Genomic DNA, 25897 nt, shown 5'->3' on the forward strand with positions numbered 1-25897 from the left:
CCAAAAGATTCTAGGGATTGAAAAATAAATTGTGCTCTATGAGAATAAATGCCTTATAAAAAATATTGGAACATTATGTATCCATTACCTTTGATGAATTAATAGTCTAAGAGACTTAGAATTAATCTTATATTAATATGATTGGATCTATTTTTTAGAAACCCAGACTAAGTTCAGAAATAATTATACCAATGTTCTGATTCAATCTATTAAATAAAGCCTGTCCAAGAATTTAAACCACCCGATCCTGCTTTCCCCAGCCATCTCCAATTCCCAGATTTCTAATTCGGATTCACATATCTATCTATCTATCTATCTATCTATCTATCTATCTATCTATCTATCTATCTATCCATCCATCCATCCATCCATCCATCCATCCATCCATCCATCCATCCATCCATCCATCCATCCATCCATCCATCTATCTATCTATCTATCTATCTATCTATCTATCTATCGTTTCCCACTGACCAGGACAGGCTACTTGGTTTCAGTCATTGGTAAAAATCTGTTTATGATCAATGAAGCCATATGCATTTCCTTGTTATCTTGCTTTCTTTATTAATGACCACAGTCTTTGGAAAAGTGCACACCAGCATCCTTTAAGCTCTGATGAGAATCCATGGTGACGGATCTTTATTTTGATGGGCACACCATGCGGCCAATCACACGCGAGGACAGACTAGGATCATACCATTAGGTGAACGAGGAAAGGGGAGGAGACATGTCATTACGTTAAGACTTTGGCCTTTATTTATTTGATTTGATTCATCTGTGGTTCTGTGTTCAGTTGTTCATTTTAAGGTTTGATTAAGATTTTAAACCATAGTAACTGTATTTTTTGTAATTAAAAAAATAAGGCTTTTATGAAAACACTGAATAAAAAACTGCTTACCTACACACAAACCATTCATAATAGCCAACTACTACTCTCCAAATTAGGCTAAAATATAAGGCTCTGAGTGATATTGAATTAGGAAGCATTTAGGAGCTGTAAGAACCGGTTCTTTTAAGGGAGCCGACCCAAACGAGCTGACTCTTTGAAAAGAGCCGGACCTCCCATCACTATGGGGAACCAACTCAATGCTACGCACTGAAGACGCCGTAGAAGAAGAACCGAGTATTGTAAACACAAGGATATGGCTGACGACAGGGGTGGAGGTGAAGATAACATCAACGATAACATGGGGAACCAGTTACAGCCTTTACCAGGTAAAACTGAAACTCTTTAAAACACTGCTCAGCGTTTCGCCAGCTAAGCGTTTCCGTTCAGCTAACAACTAGCGAGCTTGTGTGCACAGCAGGCCACTGTCAGAGATCACAGCCTGACTATCACCTTCTAAAATGTTATGCTTTCACTTTCTTTTTACTACAAGTCACATTTTTGGCGGATAGAGTTGCAACTGTGTATTGTTTATGTTTAGGAGCTACTCGGTCAGCTAATGTTTTCTTCTTTGGGGTTCATGTCTTTGCGTTCTTGCTGTGCCATGATAGACAATGAGGAAGAGGAGGAGGAAGATGACATGGAGACTGAAGACCGAGATAGTGATGAGGCAGACAATCCCAACATCATCACCTTTGACCCCAGCCTTCCCACATCACATGCTGTGAGTACTGCCACTCTTTTCTTCTGCACAGATTTTCTCTTTGTATGTTTGCTCAGAAAGCAGCTATTGTGCTCTTGTATTGACTTTGACTCCTGCCATGACAGTACCTGGGCTCAGACATGGAGGAGTTTCACGGCCGTACGGTCCATGATGATGACAGCTGTCAGACCATCCCTGTGCTGCCACACACAGCTGTGATGTTGGTGCCAGGCCAGACACTGCCTCTGCAGCTGTTCAGGCCGCAGGAGGTTAGCATGATGAGAAGCGTCATTCAGAGAGACCGCACCTTTGCTGTGCTTGCACACAGGTACTCTTCTATGGATATGACTCTGTACACACTGATGTTGATTAAAGGTTGAATCTTTTGATGATCATTTAATGTCTAAAAGATGCTATCAAATTCCAATATGCGGAATGTAGGATTAAGCAATTTTAGGGCTTGATCCATTCCAAGTTGAATTAAAGATAACTTGGTTTCCATGACATCGGTTTCATCTCCATTTGTAAGTTCCCCCGTCAGTGCTATGCTAATTGGAATTCCTCTTGGAATGATTTTTTTCTCCAGTGAAGCAGGTGAAGTGGACCCCGAGTTTGGGACAACTGCTGAAATCTATGCATACCGGGAGGAGCAGGAATATGGCATTGAGACAGTCAAAGTCAAAGCTGTAGGGAGGCAAAGATTCAAAGTCCATGAGATAAGAACCCAAGCAGATGGGTAAGTTGCAATGGCCCCATAAACCATGAAATCAGGAGTTGCACTGGTTTTGCAGGACTGGTGGTCATGCATCAAACTAAAGTATGGGGAATGTAATTATCAAAGATTAATTCTGATGGTATAGGAAACCTGATTTTTAGCTTATGCAATTATTATCTAACTTCAAAATGTCATATTTCACACGTTTCTTACTTTGTAGTGATGGCTTTAGTGTCAGTATTCATTTAATGGTTCCAAAAATTAAATTTGGACTTTGTTCAAACATTTACAGCTAGAGGGCAGACTAGCACTTCATGCAGTCATCTTGACAAACTGAAAACATCATTATTTGTTGCTACTGTAAACATACTTAACTTCTTTAAACGATGAGTTCAGTATTGCAGTATGTTTGTTTTAGGAATTATTTTGATTTTAAAATGCAAACCACATTCTTTGTGCTTTCTCTTGTTGCAGGTTATATGTAGAAAACATCTATGGAGAAAAGTTGCCTATTTAATAGTTGTTGTAGTCATAATAAATTGTGTCTGCTTTTATTCTCCATTGCTCAGGAAATGAGTGAGGTTTGCTTTCCTTAACTGAAACTTCATTAAGACTCATATCCTTCTTTCTATAATTGTTCTATAATGTACACAAATAGCTTGATTGGTGGATCAGTGGTAGAGCATAGGGTTGGGATGCAGAAGGCCGGAGGCTCGAATCCCACCCAGCCACCAAGGGCAACCCTGGTGCTGGCCCCGAGCCTGTATAAAAATGAGATGGATGCAGCAGCAAGGGCGTCTGGCGTAAAAAACATACCAAATCAACGTGCTGAACATGTTCCACTGTGGTGACCCTAGAAGGGACAAGCCGAAAGCCGTTGATCTTTTCCAAACAAATAGCTTGACATAATACCATTGTACCTCTCATTCTACTGTAAGTCACTCTAGTAAGTTTAGCATATTATGTATCACTCACTTCAGTGGAATCAAAAGTTCGTCATTATGTGGTGATATTTACTAAAAGTTATACTTTATGTATGTTTCAATGTACTTCTAATACTCCTCGTATCATCCGGCAGCACTGTTTTGTGATCATCATTTGCAAACATCCTGTCACACACCTGATGAGCTTCAGCAAACATACTTTTGTTTAATCAGCTCGCTTTCATTTGGCTTTGGTTGTCATTTTCCCAAATTCTGTTTCGCTTCTACAGGATCAGACAAGCCAAAGTGCAGATCCTTCCAGAACGAGTCCTTCCAAATCCCCTCTCTGCCGTGCAGCTAACTTCACTGTCCAGACGCAACATACACCTCTCTGCCAAACCCCCGACTCAGAACTGCAAACAGGCCCAGTGCTGGTGGAATAACTACCAACAGGTCAGATGCACTATTGGCATAAACTTAATGTACTTTATTTTGAAATGCAACAAAAATGTAATTTGCTTTTAGAATACAAAACAGAAATTACAGGAATATGTTATCAAATTTAGCAAAAAAAACTTGACAAAAACGGACCAAATTATACATATTTTTCTTCATTTACCAGTATACCATACCATCCAGACATTAAACCAACACAGAATATTTTCTACTTATGGTTGGTTTGTTGCTTAGTTTTATTTCCTCATTTCAAAACGTAGATGAAATAAATATTGTCCATATTGATGTGACTGGCCAGAACTCCACAGAATATATTGTGCATGCCTAGCTGACCAGCCATTGTAAAAAGAAATGCCAATTTAGAGCATGATGGACACATGTTTTGAAATGAATAAACATATATCATTCATTAGGGCAGTTTGTCTGGCTGATGTGGAGGTCTGTGGGGTAGACAAAGAGAGATCAAACATGAGTGGAAAAGATTTAGTGTTGGTTTTAACATCAGCCTGCTGTGATAGCACGATTAATTTACAGCCTAACATCCTTTAAAGCCACAGCAAAAAATTGCATTAGACTGTTGTGCTTCCAACCTGTTTTGGAAAATGGCAAAGTTGATTTTCCACATACTTTTGGCAAACTGAATGAATTAAATTAACTAATAGTCAGTGTGCTGTTTATCACAGAGGAAGTTTCAGTGTGCCAGTCTGACGCCATGGCCTCACTGGGTCTACTCTCTCTACGACTCTGTAAGTATGGGACGGCAGCCTGTACTCGCTGCTTTGGCTTTCCTTTATGCAGAAACACCACATATAAGTGCATGTAAACAACATCATCTCTGTTCCTGTTTTTCACCTCACAGGAGTCACTCATGAGCAGAGTGAAGAAACAGCTCCATGAATGGGACGAGAATCTGAAGGATGACTCTCTCCCCACGAACGCCATAGGTCAGTCTTTTTTCAGATCTTTACAGGCGGATTACCGTCACATACATGCATACACCTGTTCATATGTCATGACCTGGCTCAAGAGCCATGACAAAAGAGGAGTACACAATGTAATGGTCAAAATAAGAAGTTTATTATTGCAAAACCAAGGATAAACAACCAAAAACACTGGTTTATCAGTCCCATCAGTGATGTGTGCATGCATGGATGAGTGTGAACATAAAGTAACATAACAAGACAAAACTACAAAGCAAGCAAAAGTTGAGCAACAAAGAGCATGCCAACCAACAAGCTGGCAAGCCGCTTGTCTCCAAGGGAGTCCAGGGTTTTATAGGAAGTAGGACACAGGGCCCAGGTGCCCTCAACAACCATAATTGGCTCTACCTCCAGCTAATTGCAAGTAAACCAAAAAACAACTCAACGGGCCAAAGGGCCGTCACAATATTGCTGTGGTTTCTTTTGTCCCTTCTTTTGATGCCCTGTTCCATCTTCTCTGTCTGGTTTTTGTCAGACTTCTCCTACAGAGTGGCAGCCTGTCTGCCCATAGACGATGCTCTGCGGCTCCAGCTTTTAAAGATCGGCAGTGCTATCCAGAGGCTTCGGTGTGAGCTGGACATCATGGACCGGGTAAGGAAACATTATCATTACTGAGGTTGCAGCATGCTGTGTCTCAGCCAGAACATACGGAAAGTTTCGGCCATTGTTTCTCTTGTGGATTGATTAACTGATTGATTGTTTTACTTTATTGTGTAAGTGTTTCTGTTGCAGTAAATTTTAGTAGGAAAATAGTTTACATATACTACGCCATACATCATCAGAGCATTACATATAATTTGTAAGTTTAGCAGATATTTTATCAACAAAACATCTTTTATTCACACAGCAGCAGAGACTTATTAGACTTATTGTTCCTGCTTTCTAGATTTTGACAACAGAATCAAATGTTTTCATCAGTGGGACCATAATGCTATACCTTAACCTTATAATACATTTTTATTTATTGGTGATGTGTTGTGCGAAGGGTTAGATTTGATCTGAGACAGAGTTTTGTGGCAGTGTAGAGGTTGTAGACAGTAACCATATTTTAATACAAACAGGACAAATCCCACTGTCGTCCTAGTTTTTCCTCACTTGCCAAGGCTGTTCTAGGTTGGTGTTAACCACACTAGCAGCCCAGGTCTGTTACAGACACACATTTGTAAGGATAAACAATTTGGTCTTCAACCTTTATACTTACACTATTATCTGGTCAAAGTTTAACATCTTTGTTTAGGAAGGATAGAGTTAAAACTCATCCATTTATCACCTTACACTGACTTAATTGGGGAAAACATAATATTGTCAATATGTATTTACAACTAGCATTTTAAACAGATGTTACACTGGAATGTAAGAAGTGATGGTGACTTCTGATGCGGCATAAAAAAAAAAAAATCTAAAAAGATCACTGATCGGAATGAAGAAATACGCACCCAGAGAAAGGGTTTTGGGGTTTAGGGGTGTCCCCGAACCTGATTTCGCAAGGCAATTATACAACCCCAATTCAAAAAAGTTGGGACAATGTGTAAAACGGAAATAAAAACACAATGCAATGATTTACGAATCTTATCAACCCGTATTTTATTCACAATAGAACCTAAACAGCATATCAGATGTTGAAACTGAGAGGTTTTACCATTTAATGGAAAATATTAGTTCATTTTGAATTTGATAGCAGCAACACATCTCAAAAAACTTGGAACAGGGCAACAAAAGGCTGGAAAAGTAATTACTGCAAATAAAAAAAAAAAATGGGTCAGTAACATGACTGTGTGTAAAAAGAGCATTTCAGAGAGACAGAGCCTCTGAAATGTAAAGATGGGCAGAGGTTCACCAATCTGTGACAAACTGTATCGTGGAACAATTTTAGAAAGATGTTGAGCAAGGGACAAGGCCGAATGTCAAAACTGGATGTGTACGATGTTAAAGGTGTATCATGCAAAGAATAAGGCATATGTGCACACGATCCAGAAACACTGCCATGTTCTCTGGGCCAATGCGCCTTATAATGGTCTGAGGCAAAATAGGAAACTGTTCTCTGGTCAGTTGAATCAAAATTTGGATGTGTTTGTGGAAACCGTGGACCCTTTGTCCTGTTGACTAAAGAGGAGAGGGAACATTCAGCTTGTTATCAGCAGACAGTTCAAAAGCCTGTATCTCTGATGGTATGGGGGTGCATTAGTCCACATGACGTGGGCAGCTTACACATCTGGAAAGGCACCATCAATGCTGAGGAGTACATAAAGGTTTTAGAGCAACATATGCTCCCATCCAGAGAATCTCTCTTTCAGGGAAGGTCTTGCATATTTGAGCAAGGAAATGCAAAACCACATACTGCATCCATCACAATAGCATCACAGGTCCAGACCTTTCAACAATAGGAAACATTTGGTGCATCATAAAACACAAAATCCAGTAACAAAGGTTGAGGACTGTAAAGCAGCTAGAATCCTGCATCAGACAAGAATGGGACAAAATTCCTCTCATAAACTCCAGCAACTGGTCTCCTCACTCCCCAGAAGATTTATTAAAAAAAGAGGGGATGCTACACAATCATAAATGTCGCCCTGTTTTTGAAATGTGTTGCTGCCATCCAATTTAAAATGAGCTAATATTTTCCATGAAAGGGAAAAATGTGTCAGTTTCAACATCTGATATATTGTTTACATTCTATTGTGAATAAAATACGTGTTGATGAGATCAGTTGAACAGCTGGGGACAACTTATACAAAAATATTTCTGTTTGATGAGAAAATAAATGATGTTATTTCTCATTAATCTACATTAAATTAAGGGCAATTCATTTTAAGGCCGTGGGTTTCAGCAACTAGAGGAAAAGAGAGAGATGCAGTTCCTTTCACTGATAACAGTAATTCATCCTCCTCAGTGGAATAGTAAATTAGAGATGAATCCTACATAAATAAAGTTTCAGTGTCTGTATGGCCATAGGTTAAAAACAGGCTTAATTTACAATGAACACATCAGAAAAATAGGAACTGTTGCATACAGGGGTTCAGTTAATAATGTTGTCTGCAATTTAAAGGATTTATTTCACTCTCCCTTCACAGATTTTTTTTTATGGTGCACTAATATGGAATGTAAGGTAAAAATGTTCATTAAGCTTTAAATATAAATTTTATAATGACAGAAATGACGAGTGTTATCGGGTAAGGAAGTTCACTGTCATAACTTGTCACAGAATGTAGGCTGAAAATAGTCACAAACGCACGCGCGCGCACACACACAAAGGTCATTTGGTTTATATTGATACTGTTGCATTAACAGCTCTTAAGACTCTTAAGACTTCACCAGATGTGTGAAGTGCTTCTTGAATGTGTCTGGCCTTTGTCTGCTCTCCTCGTCCTGTCTGATTTAGGATAATAATCCTTAATGGAGAGCCTCACTGAACTCATGTTATCTGACAAGTTTGTATAAACATAAGGAATTGGGTGAATTATTATAGCTTCTTCACAAAGTCTGAACAGCACATCTGACATGTATCTATCTTATTAACACCTTAATATCGCTGCTCCTCAGTGCACATCACTGTTTTGTAAGCAGTGCCAGGACACGGAAATCACTACAAAAAATGAGATATTCAGGTGAGTACTTGTCTTTAAGTCAAGTTAATGTTTGTTTGTTTGTTTGTATGTTTGTTTTTTTTAAACCAGTAATTTTACATTTTGTTTCTGTTATTACCATTGGTTTTCAATATAATGAATCACAGGGAAAATGACACTTATTGTTGGACTCATTTGTATCCCTGACAAAAGGGAGAACATTGCAGTCTGAGGTCAGCAACAATCATTTAAAAATCGAATTTAATGTTACTTTAACATTTTTGAGTTCTGGATTCTGGTTCTGGATAGTTTACTGAGATACAAACAAAAACAAAACGTTTAGTTTTTGCCGTTTCGTAGAAATGGTATTAAGGTATTAAGTCAAGTTACATAATGCACTTGAGAGGCTCGGCCTTGCAGCCCCACACTGACACACAGTTATGTAATATAATTTTATGTCCATGATGGATAATGGCTAATGGGTTTGTCCCATTTCCCCTCCCCCCCCTTTTTTTCCCCCAACACCAATGAAATTGCCCAGACGCTCACAGTACCTTTTATGAAAGGTGCATTAACTGTTGACTGATAAACATCCTGATCATCTGAGTTAATAAGTGATAATAAGTTTAATATAATTTTTTTATTTTTTTTAAAGCACATTTCCTCTGACTAAAAAAAACTATGTATGTAACTAAAGCATTTTCATGTCGAAGCCAGAACTTAGGTAAAGTTAATGATTTTCTGAGAAGTTGAGTCAGAATTTAGTTTTTGGAGTTGATGATTTTGAAGATGTGGTTTTACCATTTGCAAGGACCTGTTGGGCTCAATAAATCACTTGAAACAAAAGTTGAAAACTAATTTCCGTTCTCCAATCAAAGCTCTTACAGTTGTGTATTTTATTTCATAAATACTACATTCAGGGATGCCTGTGCCTTCTCTGTTTAAGGCTCAAATTCTTTAACATCTGACTCTTTCATTGCTAACTAGTAGCTAACTTTTTGCCTGCCATTTTATGCTAAGCAGAACATGTCCAGTGGATTTAATTTATCTGAGATTTTGAGGAATGACAGTTGTTGTTGTTGTTGTTGTTGTTGTTGTTGTTGTTATTATTATTATTATTATTATTATTATTATTATTATTATTATTATTATTATTATTATTATTATTATTATTATTATTATTATTATGTCTCTCCATAATGGTCATGAAAGATTATTTACATTTTACAAATTTTACATCTCCAGTTTACAGTGTATATCAAATCCAGCTTTACTATGTGGTACTTTTGAAGTTATGATCAGTACTGATGAAGTGCTGCACCTGCATCATGTCTCTGTCTGCAGCTTGTCTCTGTATGGCCCCATGGCTGCATACGTCAATCCTCACGGTTATGTCCATGAAACCCTGACTGTCTACAAAGCTAACAACCTCAACCTTGTTGGCAGGCCATCAACGCTCCACAGCTGGTTTCCAGGGTAACTCAACCAAACTCACAGCATTTACCTCACACTTCTGATTAGTGAATTACACAAAATATATTACACACAATAAATTGATGCTGACCCCTAATTTGCAAGGCTTGACTTTTTGACACTTTGTGTTGTAGATTTAATTTTACACATGAGCTGGATACTTTCTCAAGTCACTGTACATCTGACATTTTGCATCCAAAGTCTTAAACCTATACAATTTGGTACAGTTGAAAGCAACTGTAACACTGTCCAGTGCCTTAAATTAAAATTCTTTGGCTTTGTTGTGTGGCCTGCACATTATTAATGTTTTTATTTAGCCTGGGGTCATTATATAGCACCAGAGTTCTGTAAAGAGAACCTGGTGCGTCGTGCCCTCCACAGGGCTCACTATCAAATCAAGCTGCTCAATTAATGAAGTGGCTGCTTTAATTTCCTATCATAGAGGGAAGTTTATTATTCTCTCAGTAGCAGAAGTTTGTCTTTTAATAGATTTAAGAGAATTGGGATATTGTTATTTTTTTTAATTATTGGTTTATTGTGAAAAAAGGAGCAGAATATAACAAACCTGTATTGGTCACTCACGTTCTCCCCTGCCACCAAAGCAGCTCTGGCCATAGGCATAGGGTGTATTCACTCTTACCTTGTTAAACCCGGTTGAATACTTGGTTCATTTTCATTTGCAGCCCAAAAATTGAGTTTGAGTTGACAGCTCGTCTTCTAAGTGTAAAGCAGTGTTGTGTTTAAAAGCTTAAGTGCATTCAGCATCTGCTGCCAAGTTTTGTTTAGTTTCTTTCCCAGATGTTCATCATACTTTGTGGTTCCTTCTTCCAACTGCCCCAACTTCTTCCATGGTCCAGTTCTGATGCTCACATGCCCAGTGTAGATACTTTTACCATGGACAGTCCCTGGGCACTCTGAACTGTCTGCGGCTATGCTGCTCCATACACATTAAGCTGTGAGGCACTGTGTGTTAGTGCAGCTGTTGATCATGGGCAGCATAAATATTTTCAGCAGTATGTGCGAAAGTAACTCTTCTATGGGGTAAGTGGAGGTAGGCTATCCTTTGCTCCCCAAATGCGTCTGTGAGCCTTACAATTCTAAGATTCTGTTAGCGGTTTATCTTCCTTTGATCTCTTTTGTTAGGCACTGATCACTGCATACTGGGAAAACCCCACAAGACCCAGTTGACATTTGCTGCTAAATAAAACCCACCCCATGAAAGGTTCCATTTTGCTGAGATAATCTGTGTTGTTAACTTTATTTTTCAATATTTTACATGTTCTGACTGACTGTTGTAGACAAAATACTTTTTTTAAAGTGGGTGTTTAAAAAAAATCTCCTTTTTCCTTTCCTTTCAGTTATGCCTGGACAATTGCTCAGTGCAGACATTGTGCGTCTCACATGGGTTGGAAGTTCACAGCCACCAAGAAGGACTTGTCTCCCCCTCGTTTCTGGGGTTTGACCCGTTCGGCTATGCTCCCCCGTATCCCTCAGGGTGAGGGCGAAGAGGGAAGGGAGGGCTCTCATCTCTTCTGCCTGTGATTTTGAGCCATCAGACCACAACCCCCCACGCCTGGATCTTCAGCCACTCTCTGGCAGCAATTACTTTGAGTAATAAATGCATCACACATTGCCTGTCACCCGTAATAGCAAATCTTTCATATAAGTGAAAAGGTCACTTGGCCTTTAAATGGCACCTTAAGAGAACTGAGAACTTCAGTGGAAACTGATTGCTTTTCGTGGTTCTTAAAATTTAAAGGCAGTGAAGACTTGTGTCTTGGCAGTGTGATACAAAGAAAAGGTGAGTAACAGATTGATTCCAGTACCTGTGCTTACATCCTAGCATGCAGCTCCTGAAACTGTCTATGTCCAGCTGTTTTCTTTGTAACTGCAGACACATAGAAACAACAAATCTATGCTTAATGTATAATTTGCTGCATGCAGCGAAGACAGAGACATCACAGGCTGCATTTTAATCAATTGTTAACCCAACCAGTGAACAAGCAGTACATTGAGTTTGCACTCAGATATTTTCTCAGATGTGTTGTTAGATGTAATTACAGCAGCTATAGACCAGGGGAGTAAGCTGTTTCAATTACAGCGAGCTGATGTATGTGTAGATCAGTCATGATAGGCAATATTTTAAAACTTGGAATTAAGTTGGATGTATTTTTGTATGAAAAAAAAAATGGAAATTGAATAACTTATGCTTTCATCTGTGGAGAAACTTTTTATTATCACAGTTTGTGTACTAAATGCAAAAACTAAGCTGATAGTATCCATAGTGTGTAATATAGTAGATACAATTGGTGTTCTTATTCAACTGAAGGTCACTGTTTTGTCACATGATGTGGTTCAGGATTCAAATGTTATCTTTGGATGCTAAAGTGATTATTGGAGAAGTCTTGGTGCCTCCCTCAGACTGTTTTTCAAATGTCAAAGCGAATAAGGATAGAGAGGCAGAGTGTTTACCTTTCATTTAGTTTGATTATGATGTGTGGAGTGTTAAAATGGTGTGCCTACAGTGTCTTTTGATAAGTTTGATAAATCAGTGAATGAAAGATTGTAAATGGGAAAGTGTTGATTACATTTTCATTATATTGTTTTTTAAGATTCTTTTTAGTTTGAAATTCACGGTTTTCAGGATTTTACTTCGTGTGATTTTGTTGAAAAGTGCTGGCTCATGTTAGTATAGATGTATCTGTAAATAACAGGCAGTTATGACATTTGTTGTGTAATATAAGTTATGCTCCACTCTTTGGAATCTGGGTCTTATTTTCTCCAAACATTTCATGTCATTTAGAATTGTTAAAAAAAAGCAGTGAGCAGAGTTATTGAAGGCAATAAGAAACTGTTTAGATTATATAGATGTACGTCCTTAAATTAAAATGTTTTTGGAAACAGCTAGCCAACTTCAAACCCAATCAACACCTTTTAAAGCTTGCTAATTAACATGTGTTGTGTTCTTAAAACTGTGATATTCAACTTTTGTAAAATCAAGCTAGCATGAGACTTGGAGTTACTCCACCCAGGGCATCGAATGCAGGGTTCACTGTCAGCAGGTGAAGGCTGTGACATACCAAGCTGATGTTAGAGAGTCAGCAGTCAAGAAGATCAACTGCTGCGACGGCCCATGTCATCTTTGTTTGGGCCAACAAGTGGCACTTGAACACGTTGCAAAGGCAGCAGAAGATGGGCATGTGTGCACATTCTATGTTATAGGAGGGGAAACCAGAAGACCTGATGCCACAAATATAAAAACTATAAATAAATCAGTGTTAGCTTACTATTTTCACACCACTCTCACTCATCATCGAATGGTTTATTGCTATTCATAGTCAAGGAAATGTGTGATAACAAGTTACTAGTTGTACTGGAATTATAATAACATGGTCTCTTATCATGTACGGATTTGCTAAGCTGAACATCCTGTTAGGGAGGTCTCACTCACCAAAGGGTTGATGCAGACTAACACCGATTCAGCAGTAAAGCTGGCAACAGAACCAGCAGTGCCAGACACACCGCAAAGACGAGATGGCAAGACCCTTTGGACACTGGCCAAAAGTCAGCTTGATGTGTCCTGGCCCTAAAATGCTGAACTGGCCTGGGGAACGAGTGTGTGGGACACGCTACAAATCTATGTTATTGGATGCTCGCTCTATGGCCTGAAACTGGCTGACGCTTGACCATTGTCTTGGTGGATCACGAGCCTCACTCAGAACCTCTGAAGTAGAATATCTGTGCAAAGGTGCCCGTTATGTTCTGCAAGTCTGTGTCACATGAGGCTTTGATAGCACTTCTCTACAATAAGGTAAGTTATCAAGCATTTCTCTTCAAAAAATATACAAAAAACATATACTATAATTATAACTCGCACAAAAATTAAAAGAAGCAATCCCATGTTTATTGGTGAGCTTTAGAGGTGCTAGTTGTCATTTGACAGGGCAAGTCTAGCTGTTTTTACCTGTTTCCAGGCTTTGCTTTCAGTTAACTGGCTGCTGACTGCAGCCATTTCTTCTAACAAATACATATCTAAAGTAAAAAGGGATTTACCCAAAATGTCAAATTTAATCTTTAAGGGCAACATTTCTTAATTTAAAATGGTTATTTCCATGTTATTCTAAAGGCCAGGTGTTATATGGGTGTACAATTTAAGTTTTGCTTACACTAAGAACCAAAGTTTTTCTCATACAGAGGTGGTCTAGAATTAGTCAGGGTTAAATTTTTGTGGTAGTCCCTTTAAAAAATATCAGATTTTTTATTTTTTAAGTATTTACTTGTATTTCTAATTTATAATAACATGTAAAAGCATCACCCGTTGCACTTCTTTTGAGTATATTCATAGTCATATCACTGACTCAGTGAGGCTGTCAAACTTTAATTCAACCCAACCATAAAATGGATACTTCACTGCAGAAATGATTGGCCTTCTTCCAAGGAAGGTTTTTGATTGTTTTTTTCATGACATTCTGTGTAGTACAGAGTAAATTAAACATGCACTCGTGACTCTCTTCTGATTTATGTTTTTTTTATTTAAATATTTTTCTTTTTTAGCAGAGATGTTATGTTTTACTATACTTGTGTATGTGAAAGCCATGGGATTGATTGATCTTTAACAGGCAAATAGAATGTTGTCCTTTTGGAATTTATACATCTTAATGTGTGCAGGCAGATTAACATGTGGCTTCATTGTATTTGTGCATGTTTGCTGTATGTGTTTGCAGTGCATTAATATTTTATGCAGATGGTCATAATTAGAATATTAACACAGTATGAGTCTGAGTGGGAGATAAGTCACTAAGCTTCACTTGTGAGGGTCCCTAAGAAAACAGCATTTTATTCAAAGAAGTAAACAGGGTCTGAGACATTAATAATCTTGATTTGCTCTGTAGCTTGAGCAACTGTGTCTTTGTTTCTCTGCTTTAAGAAATTGTTGTTTGTGGCACATGCTCTGTTTAAATAATGATTCACCTTCACTTATTTCACACTTAATGTTAAGTGTAAAACTGTCAGATAATTATGCTTACCATCGTGTCAAAGAACCAATTGTTTCCCTAAATTGCTTGTGTCTAGTGTGCGGTCCATAATGTCCATGCAAAAATAAACAAGCTGGAACCAATTAAATTTGAGCCTTTTTGCAGAAATGTAACTCCAAACTGATGCTGAAGTCACTCAATAAATGAAGGCAAGTCACTTGAACGGTTTATGAGACTTTGTGCAGCTTTATCTGTAGCCACAAAAGTTTTCATATCACTGTTTTTTTTACATATGCAGTCGTACTCCAAGACTGGAAATAGGTTTACACATGTAAAATTGGTGGATTTGGCCTTTGATTATTTAGAAACAAAAGCTGTCAAACAATTTCTACTAAGGACTTTCTCACCTTCTACTGAAGTATTTCACGTCATCACTGTAGATCCAAGCAGGTATAGTCTTTTCAGTCATAGTACATTAATTCAGATGATGATACTTTTCTGATACTCTGAGCATTTTTAACACTCCACATACCTACTGTCCACATACTTGTTCTAAAGCTTTGGATCTTGTCATACATGAAGCTGAATTGTTCACCCAACATGGATTAGATATCTTAAAAACACTTGAGTAATGGAAGGTTTGACTACAAACAGCTCCATGAGAGCTGAGCAAACTTCAGAACAAATGAGCGAGTGGAAATTGTTTCGTCACCAACATGAACATATGCATCACTATTTGGTGTCTTTGTATGATGAAGACAGGATGATGCGTATATTTGAGCTTATACAATGTTGTAATGACAACAGACCAACTTCACATTTCACATTTGCACTTATTTCTCATGTTATTTTGTAACAGTTAATTAGTACAACAATGTCTCCTAGTCATTACGTGGAATAATACATTATTATTTTTATTAAGAATTAGGTTTCAATTAATTGGAGATTGGAGGTTGAATTGTATTATTTAAATAAAAGCCATGATTATATTGAAGCTTGCTATTTTAAGATGAAACACTAATGTCCTTGGGAAAATTAGGAAAATGTAGCAGTCAGTGTAAAAAGGCATCTGCAGGGAAGAAGGATGATTGTCTTTAAAGCCTGATTTAATCCAAAGCAATACTTGCATTGTGTATTAAATAACTTTAAATCAATGTGGAATTATGAACAGGACCTGTTGATTCTGAAATAGGCCATGCTCTGCCTAAACATATCTGGGCTGTAGAAGGGTGTACCAGAGTAAGAGCTAATGGTGCTAATGGAAATTGCCTGGTAAGGGAAATCAGCTTAATGTGTCTTCTATACGACTTGGTTTTGGCCTTCAGCCATTCGTGTTTCTTTGTTTTGTTCTTTGCTTTGTACTTCAGCAGAATAGCTTTAACAGTACATCTGAAGAACACCTGTTTACAGCAAATTTCTACCTGTGACAGACTTTGCTGACTGGTTGCCTTGTATCTTGTTGCTATGCTTGTTGCAGCTAGTATTCACAGCCTACACTCAATTATACAATTTAAATGTTATAAAACTAGCCAGTTAAATGTTTTTACGGTTCAGGTGTATTAAGCTTTTACATGGTTGCATATATGAATAAAGAATTCTGATTGAGTTAATATCATCATTTACGCAGGAATTACATGATTAAAAAATCAATTATAAATCCAAAATGTTGAATCTGCAGAATCCCCCATCTCCATCTCTCTGTTAACTTGGCAACATCTCAAAGTTGATCATCTCCAAGTTAAATATAAAAACCCAGTACTCATCTCTCTAACAATCACCAAGAAAATAAACTGTCAAAGCCGGAAATCTAAACCTCAATGGACAAATCTTCTCAGAGAATACATAACCATAGAGAAAACATTAGCTACATACAAAAACAATACAGCCAATTTCAATGAAGCTTGGAACCCATTTTTAGAACATTTCAACTTAAAGAAAATGCCTGGGACTGAAGCCACACACATCTCCACACACACCCTGCCACAAACAGCAAAAAAATTAGACTAGTCATGATCCTTCAGAGGGCTGTGCAACATCCTCCTATTTTTTTCACTCTTATTAATATCCATCATTATTATTAGCAATAGTAATTGATTATGATTATAGTTATTATTATTATGATGATCAATACTATTATTTAAATTATTAGTGGTAGTAGTACCTTTCCTTTCCCCCCTTTCTTTTTCCCCTTTGTGTGTGTTCTCTAAACACTATCACTATATCATCATTATATTATTTAACTATGACATATTTTGTATCCTTTCTGTTATTGCTAATGTTGTTATCAGCCTTTTGGTTAATATTAGTTTTATTATCATTACTATTATTATCATTGATATTATTATTATTTTAATTCTTTGCTATATATTTGCGTGAGTTTTTGTCTCTCTTTGTTCTGTTTTAGCTAATTTATCTGGTAAATGGTAAATAGTCGCTTATATAGCGCTTTTATCCAAAGCCTTCCTTAATCCTTTACAATGTTGCTTCCCATTCACCCATTCATTCACACACTCACACACAAACTCACACCGATGGCGGTAGCTGCCATGCAAGGAGCTCACCTGACCCACCGGGAGCAACTTGGGGTTCAGTGTCTTGCCCAAGTCGACTTGTAGCCAGGATAGGGGATTGAACCACTGACCCTGTGGTCCATGGTCAACTGCCTTACCAACTGAATGTACCCCTGAATGTACTATCAGTTTTCACATAAATAAATATATTTTTTAAAATGTTTATTCTGAACAATGTTCTACTGCAAATTATATAAAAAAATATTAGTTACAAAAACCTTTATAAATAGTAAATATACTTGGATTTCAAAAACGTTCTGTTTGTAGGATGTTTACAAATCAAAACTTCTTTCAAACCTTTTACAATGAAAACTTTTATTGTTTCAGATAAAGATTAAAACCAGAGAGTGTAGAAAAAGCAATAAACAACCTCCAAGCTTCAGTTTAGTTTCTCATAAATTATATAAATAAAAGCTATTAGTTTTGACTTCTACAAGCTGTTTCACTGGTAGAACATTTGCTTCGTACTCACCAAGATAAATGTGAATGATGGCTGATAACACCTCTTACACGCTTACACTAGGTTGGAATCTGGCATATCATACAGTTAACTGTAGTAATAATATAATATATTAAAATTAAGAAATGTTATATAACATTTCGTAGCTTTCTTAGCTAATGGACTGTAATACAGAATAGTTACTCACGTCAAATACCAGTTCTGCCATAAAACACAACTAAATTCCATCATTAAATCTATATATGATCCAAACCAACTTTCAAAAGAGCCTCATTACTTTCTTTTGGCCAAAATAATGTAACAAAATATTTGCTTCTATTATCCGTCAGCATCTGACAACAATCTAGCCCCATCAGTTCTCCCATTTCTAGTTTGGTTTTGTTTACTGCTTTTATGGCACATCGTATTTTACCTATCAGAAATCCAAACAGATACGATACAGCATATTTTGCGTATGATAACGCTTCCCCCTCATTTCAAATCGTTTTTGAAGCTCATGTACAAAGTGCTGACCAACGTCGTCTCTTCATGCGGTGTATCTTTACCGTCCGGTTGGCGCTGGCACAGGAGCATCACCAGCCTTTTGGGTAACTGACTGCTGAACAGAAGATAAATGCAGGGATTTGCGCAGCTGTTCAGACTGGCCAGCAACATCAGGATAGTGAATGTCGCAGCTGGAATGACAGGAGAATCGCACAGCGTCAGAATGTCATAACATACACCGGCTTAAGAAACACACATCGTTGAAGAGCAACTGAAAGACATACGTGACTTACTTTCCTTTGGAGCATGTGAGTCCCAGGCGGACCAAAGCTGGACAGTAAAGAAGGGAGCCCAGCAGACAATATAAGCCACCACAATGACCACTGTCATTTTCAGCGTCCTGATTCTGGCTTTAGACATATTCGCCACGCCACAGGCTCTGGATGATAGACCCAGGCTGCCCTGTTGCTGGGTCTTTTGGTACAGGTTGATCTGGATGGCTCGGCAGATGCGCACTTGGCAAACAAGAACTGTGATAACAGGTAAAACAAAAATGACAAACGTGGTCCAAGTTATGTAAGATTTCAATCCCCATGGTTGTGTAAATTTGGCCCAGCAGTCAAACACACCGGGCGTAACCTCGACCTGGGAGAAAATGAAAACCTGTGGCAGGCTGAACAACAGAGAAACGCCCCAGGCTACACACACAGGGATGTTCAGTCTTGTGTGTTTCCGCTGGAACTTCACCATCGGGTTGCACACAGCTTGGTATCTATCAACTGTCATAACGACGATCATGTAAGTCGAAGAAAACATGCCGAGAACTTGCAGGTACTTTACCAGGCGGCACATCAGGTCTGGTCCGACGAATCTGTCTGTGATGTCCCACATGAGCTGCGGGCACACCTGGAAGAAAGCAACCACCAGGTCCGCCAGGCACAAGTGAAACACGAAGATGCGCATCCTGGACACCTGTTTGCGCTGTCTCCAGAGAATCGACAGCAGGGCGGTGTTGAGGAGCGCGGCGCCGACGAAGATGACACTGAGAAGCGCAATCTCCACTTTGGCCAGACTCTCGTCTCTCTCCACATCTTCTGTACCCACGAAGGCACTGTCGTTCAGTAATTGCATTCTGCTTAGGTTGTCCAGACCTGCTAACTGTCAGAAAACAGGATGTATGAGAGTAAAATACCATATTAGTCGAATTCAACCAAAACCAAATAATTTCTCCATAACAAAAATATTCTCCTGCCTACCTTGTAGCTTCTTTTCAAAAAATGCAGAGGGTGAATTAAAGATCCACTAATGTTGTGGAGTGCAGGTTGGGATAAATCTCTGAAAATGACGGTGGATTCTATACAACTGTCCACCAATGTTTTATCAGAGGACAAAACTGGGCGGAGCTCAAATTCATTCAGTACTGTGTTTACCAGGAGTGAAAAGTTAAAAGCAAAAACGGAGCCTGTACCACTCACTGTAATGGAGGGAGCAGCTAAAACTCAGGAAGACATTTTTATTAGCAGTACTTTTTACTAATGTACACCATTGAGTCTCAACAACAAAACTGGTATAAGGATCAGCGTGACCACTCTGAGCAGTGTGCCGCTACACAACCCTACACAAAAATGTGATACACTGTGCGTGGAGGTGGTCTACATCACACACCCTGCCTCTTTCCTGGGGTCTTTCTCTGGTCCTGTGTGCCTTGGCTGCATTTGCTTTTGGGCTGTGGGACCAGGTTCCCCTCAGGCTCCTGTCATGGAAAACAGAGCATCTCTTGGCCCTCACCTCCATGAAGAGAGTGAGTGACCTCTCTGCCCTTTCAGTCTTCCCGTAGTGTCTCAGGATTCTCTTTTTTTCTGCTCCAAGCTGCTGTCTGCCACTATAGTTGGGTGTGAACTATATCATACAGTAGCATTTGATTCATTATGCTACAGCCAGAAGGCAAACAGAAAATGAAATAGAATGATGGTTATGTATTCTAACCCTAGCTTCAATGACTATGTTGTGCAGCCTTCTGGCTTTTTGTGCCCTACTAGTTCCTCTTGTTGGCTGAAGGAAAAAGCTCATTTTGAGGGAAGAAGTGATATGAACGCTTCTCTTTTAAGGTGCAACTGCAGACATTATTGATTTCACCATAAGAGATTTAAAGTAGCACCTTCTGGCCCACCCCGCAGTGGACGTGGACTATGCAGTTTCATTTGGTGCAGCACGCACAGGGATTGGTTCATAATGCTACATCCAGAGGGCTGTGCAACATAGTCATAGAAACTAGGGTTACAATATGTAACCATCATCATCCAGCCAATGATACTGAATTCCTTACTTTAAAGGAGCCTAAAAAGCTTATTAACATATCACTATAATTTTGTTGGAACTTTTTTGAAAACTTTATTAATGGTTTATTGATATTAATAGAACACTGCCTATCATAAGCTATGTGTAGCTCATGCCAATAAGGTGCAAACCAGGCTATAAGTTTTAGAGTTGTCCTGTGATCAGGTGTCATAGAAATGAGATCCAATATGAATATCAAGCATCCAAAATGGATTTTAAATAGCCCTGTAGCTTAAGTAGCATGGCCTTGTGGATTAAGACCTGATATTGTGAAGACCACAATATTAGATACAAAGCAAATATTGCACAAATAAGTGCAATTTGTGTTTGTATGTTTTTATTGGCTTTCGTCAAAGTTTTCTGCAAATTGCACTTATCTGTGAAGTATTTGCTTTGTGTCTGATCTTGACATTTGTTTGTAGTAATATATCAAATAGCATGAGCAGATGTCTCCATAAATCAAAGTAGATAATAAAGTGTATAAACGACGTTTTATCAGAAGGTGGTGCCGGGTTTCAACTACATTTTTGCAGTTCTCACGCATAGATAGAAATACATAGCTATACTTCCTACCACACGTATATCACGTATGAAACGCACCTTCTCTAAGACCGTGATGTCGTCATTCCACTCTCGACCAATGACAGTACAGAATAGTTTGACGTTAAACAACTTTGTACCGGAAAACTAAATGTAAACAAAACATTTTAGAAGCAAAAAGAGCTGTGTTCTTTGATGCAGTTATCACGAAGCTTTTGCGTTTCGTTAGTTTTACACAATGTAATCTAAGTGGATTTTCTGTAGGATACACTTGTCTTTAATCGGATGATCTCTGGGTAGACGACAACCGACGTTTTGGATATCCTTTTAGCTCGCAGCTAGCTTGCGTTAGCTAAAAGGCGAATCTCACTCCGCTAAGAGGTTAATTTTTATAAACTAACGTTCCCAGCACCGATGCATCAAGAGGAAGAGCAGTCACTTCCTTTGGTTCGGTCCCTGAACAGTCGAATACCAATTAATGCCGTGTTTTGCAACCGAAGTACCCGTGTCGTACGGCCACTGTGGATAGATTACCGCGGGGAGCCCCATGCATATGACAACTTACTGCCAGATACTGGACGAAAGATGACCACGTTTGTCGGTAAAGTAGCATTTACAATATAACAAGATATAATGCATAAAGCGTTAGGATAACTGTTACTCCTTTGTTTTCGATTTGATCCGCGGTTCTAAGTTATCTTGAAGCATGCCGTTCGTATTCCCAAAAATAGTCTGACTTTATGAGAAGCCCGGTTAATTTATTTCAGTTATATTTTGCAGCTTTTTTGATTTGTTGACATGAACATGTCTCCCTCTAAGATTACCAACAGAGGTGTTGCTGCTTAGACCTGTGTCTTACAATAATAAGAGCAACAAAGGTTGCCTGATTTGTCTGGTTGTCAGTGAAATAAAGAGGCCTGTGTAGTGTATAGTCTTTTTTAATGTTTTATCTATATGGTCTTCCCAGGTCATCCATGGATGTTCAGAGATGCAGAGACTGATGAGCCACTGAGGGTGAACTGCAAAGAACTATTTCTTCCTAAACCAGCAGATAACAGAAATGCTATATTTGCTAATATCACATTACCACGTAAGTTTAGCAAAATTACTTTCAAAATGAACAATTACAAAATTGTGATTGATTATATAGCCCATTATATGGTAGACAGAATATGAGGACATTTAGGCTACCAAAAAGAAATGAAAGGCTGCTGTGGCCACTTTTAAGCAAAAGCTTTGCAAGCTACAAACCAGATAATGTTCAGTTTAATTCAGGGACTTGCCTACATTTTTAATTAATTTATTCATTATAAATATGTATATATACAGTAGCAAACAGGCCCATATTTTTTCAATAAAGAAACAAAGCAGTGGCTAGTTTTTCATTTAAAAATGAAGAACCTGCAGTGTGCTGAACATGACAAATATCTGTTTGTATGATATAGTTTATAGCCTCAAGGATCGTGCTCTTCAGGTTGTTCGGAGACTTGTGCGACCGGAAGACTACAGGAAGTTGGAAATAGCACGATGCCTCCATGAGGCGTTAGAAGATCAGCCCAGTGCACTGAAGGATCTCCAAGCCATGAACCACCGAGTAGAGCAGCATCTGCTGGAGAGGATCCAAGGCCAGGAGGAATGAGTCATAAAACTGGATGGACAATGACATTTTATAGCACCAATACTGTATTGCACCCTATTAGAAAGAGACTTTATAAAATTTAGTTAACAGTGGAGTTACTTCTTGAATATGCTAGCGGCTGCTGCAAAAGTTTCCCCTGTAATTTTTAATTTGGTGCAACAAAAACTAATGTGCTGCCTCTTTGACATTTTCAGTCATGTCTTTCTTATAAAATGTAGCTATATGTAGAGGAGTTTTCATATGATGTGATGACTGTATGTTATATAATGCTTGTACTTTGAATTGTTTTCTAAGTTCAGTAGAGAAAGTGAGTTTGTATCCTTGCTTGTCTGATTATCTTATGCTGTTTCAGTTCTTTCATAAGGAAACTTCCTCAAATATACTAGTGGATCTTTTGAACAGAAACTATAGTTTTGTCATGGCTACAGTGTTATAGGTGATCTAAATATTACAATCTATAAAGACAAAACTGAATAAATGGTCACAATAAATATTATTAAATATAAATTCTGAGACACAAGTTAATATTCTTACATTGGTTTTACTTGAATTAAACCAACTCCATAAATCCTCTCAAAATGCATCTGTTTGTGATACTCATTAGTCTGAGTCTGAGTGATTCATAACATATTTTTGCAGTTAAATATTTGTGAATACAAATTACAACAATTAAATTGGCAAGCCTCGCAGGAAAAAAATAAATGATCTAAAAAATTTTCACCTCTGGCCTCTAATATCCACAATTTCTCATTTGTAGAACTTTTTATTTCACTAAAATATCTAGATAATTTACTAGTGGTCCTTCTAAATGCTTTGACAATAAAATGTTATCTAACATATTATTTATGAACGTATAACATGTTATCTAACATCTAACATAGATCCTTTTTACCTCAGCATTAGTATTGTTGCTAAGCAACATAGTAACGCAGGCCGTTTTTATGTGTGTGAGACAAGCCAGGCGCAGCAATATCAGGAACATGCCAGCAGGAGAAATAAAAGAACATGGAACTCGAGCCATTTCAGGGCAGAGTAATAAGTTCTGAATCATTGTTGACACTTTTCTGGAGCTTGCACAAATATAGTAATTGTTTAGTAGCTGGGATCCACTGTCGTGCAAGATGTTTGTTGAGAAGAAAGACAAGAGGTTAATTAATATTTATTATCTTTCTCTTTTCTTCACCAGCATGACATTGTGGCCAAGGGGCCACCCAGTGATGTTTCTACACCTCCAGACTGATTAAAGGGGCAAAATGAAAATAATGGTGAGCTGAAGCACAATCCTCTTTTCTACTAATATTAATATATGTTATAATATAATGTTATCTAGCTTCACATCTAGGGGGCCTGGTAGCTCATTGGTAGAGCTATTGGGTCAGAAAGCAGCAGGTTCAAATCCAACCCCACCAGGTGTGGCCCCACCCAGCCACCAAGGGCAACCTTGGTGCCGGTCCCGAGCCTGGACAAAAAAATGGGTTGTGGCAGGATGGGCATCCGGCGTAAAAACACATGCCAAATCAACATGCAGAACATGTTCCACTGTGGCGACCCCCTTAAGGGACAAGCCAAAAGCCGTTGATCTAGCTTCACTTCTGATTTGTTAATTAAAAAACATCAGACACTTTGTATTCTTGAGTTATTATGCACAATCATTCCTACCTAGGTTCCATGTTATTTTGCAACAGTTCCAGCTTCCTTGTCGAATGATTCAGGTTTGTGAATGTGACCCTAAAGATGAGAGATGACTAGGAGATCACTTTATTAAGTATAGACAGGGCATAGCTATGTACATTCTGTATGGAAGGCATGTCTTTAAATTGGTTTAATATGTTTGCAGTGAATGAAATATATGAAGCTGCTCTAAACAATACCACCAGCATTAGCAGCCTGTTACCTCCTCCAACTAAGGATGATATAAGCATTAATGATCCTGTTCTCTCTCTACAGTGCATGCAAATAGTAGGTCCCACAAAAAGAGTCATTTAGTTATTTCTGTTTTTATGATTTGCTTCCTTGCTGTGTCACAAATACATGTTTTATTGTTTACACTTCCACCCTAACATACCTAAAGTCTCACCTCAAAACATGCCACAGTACAGGAATGTGTTCCATGACCGCACCAAGCAAGGCTTCTGCTACTGGCTTATTGAGAAGAAGGCCCCAACATGTAAGTACTTGTCTAAGCACTGCTCTAGCAAATGTCAACTAAACTGTATCACCTTGGTGTAACGTTCACATACACGTGAACGAGAGGAATGACATCCATATCATGAATTTCTTTTACTGCTGTCAATGCTGCTTAGAGTTTCCCTTATATGCTCAAATTTTAAGGTTTCAGAATTAAGATTCAGATCTAAACAGAAACGTTGACAAAGAGTCTCTCTCCCTCTGGTCTCTTGCCTTACTTCGGTGCATTGTTGAAAAGAGATCAGATCTTTTGGTTTTATTACTATCTTAGTTTGTCCATTGGGGGCCTCCTAATGTATGCACTTATAACTTTTTGGTGTATTATTAGGTGTTCTGAGAGAGGGGCGGCTATAGCTCAGTTGGTAAAGGCAGTTGCTTACGGACCACAGGGTGAGTGGTTCGATCCCTGGCTATATGTCGAAGTGTCCCTGGGCAAGACCCTGAATCCCTAACAGCCCATTCCCCCTCCCCAGCGATGCAGTGCCGGTCCAAGCCCCGTAGAAATTGGGGAGGGTTGCGTCAGGAAGGGCATCCGGCGTAAAAACTGTGCCAAATCAACATGCGGACAATGATCCGCTGTGGCGACCCCGAACTCACGGGATAAAGCCGGAAGGAGAGTAGATTAGGTGTTCTGAGAGATTGAGGTCGCAGTCAAAATAACCTCCACCTGTATCATTGTTCTGTATTTTTTATTAAAGGAAAGAAAACACTTTATGACTGATGATTTTATTCCTTCTTTACAGGTAGAAGATACTGTGTTTGCTTTCAGTTTGATGTTATAATCTATATTATATCTTTATCACAACTAAACATCTATGAATGTGTTCATCCTTAAGGAAGAGCTGAAAGTTATTTGATACAAATATAAGGTCTTTAAGACATGACTGTCCATTACCCCAAAAAGCCTCCAAAATTAAAAAGAGTTGGAGCTCTGCAATGTAAATAAAGGCATTTATTCTCTGTCTATTTTTAAAATAATATTATCTCCTTTCTTTATTATTTGTGT

General features: G+C 38.4%; 3 protein-coding genes across 5 annotated transcripts; 2 read left to right on the forward strand and 1 right to left on the reverse strand.

Annotated features, from left to right (window-relative positions):
* The first annotated feature begins 968 nt into the window (after window positions 1-968).
* Window positions 969-12456, forward strand: crbn (cereblon). Its single transcript, XM_067503544.1, has 11 exons — window positions 969-1215; window positions 1498-1610; window positions 1715-1917; window positions 2176-2325; window positions 3518-3680; window positions 4367-4429; window positions 4543-4627; window positions 5139-5254; window positions 8204-8268; window positions 9571-9702; window positions 11058-12456. Exons 1-11 carry the CDS (start codon window positions 1143-1145, stop codon window positions 11239-11241), a joined length of 1347 nt encoding a protein of 448 aa, XP_067359645.1. The 5' UTR covers window positions 969-1142; the 3' UTR covers window positions 11242-12456.
* A 2132-nt stretch (window positions 12457-14588) lies between these two features.
* On the reverse strand, window positions 14589-21039 carry LOC137127102 (vasopressin V2 receptor-like). Of its 2 annotated transcripts, XM_067503547.1 has the most exons (3): window positions 19445-21039; window positions 18482-19346; window positions 14589-18379 (listed from the first exon to the last, which is right to left on the reverse strand). In XM_067503547.1, exons 2-3 carry the CDS (start codon window positions 19317-19319, stop codon window positions 18177-18179), a joined length of 1041 nt encoding a protein of 346 aa, XP_067359648.1. In that variant the 5' UTR covers window positions 19320-19346; window positions 19445-21039; the 3' UTR covers window positions 14589-18176. The 2 variants fall into 2 exon arrangements, with proteins under 2 accessions (XP_067359648.1, XP_067359647.1); XM_067503546.1 differs by having other exon boundaries at window positions 18482-21039.
* A 174-nt stretch (window positions 21040-21213) lies between these two features.
* On the forward strand, window positions 21214-25600 carry vhl (von Hippel-Lindau tumor suppressor). Of its 2 annotated transcripts, XR_010914377.1 has the most exons (4): window positions 21214-21666; window positions 22033-22155; window positions 22511-23969; window positions 24776-25600. XR_010914377.1 is itself a non-coding variant. In XM_067503548.1 (3 exons), exons 1-3 carry the CDS (start codon window positions 21480-21482, stop codon window positions 22702-22704), a joined length of 504 nt encoding a protein of 167 aa, XP_067359649.1. In that variant the 5' UTR covers window positions 21214-21479; the 3' UTR covers window positions 22705-25600. The 2 variants fall into 2 exon arrangements, 1 of the variants encoding a protein (XP_067359649.1); XM_067503548.1 differs by having other exon boundaries at window positions 22511-25600.
* The last annotated feature ends 297 nt before the right edge of the window (window positions 25601-25897 follow it).

This window comes from Channa argus, chromosome 5 (assembly GCF_033026475.1).
Source record: "Channa argus isolate prfri chromosome 5, Channa argus male v1.0, whole genome shotgun sequence".
NCBI lineage: Eukaryota > Metazoa > Chordata > Actinopteri > Anabantiformes > Channidae > Channa > Channa argus.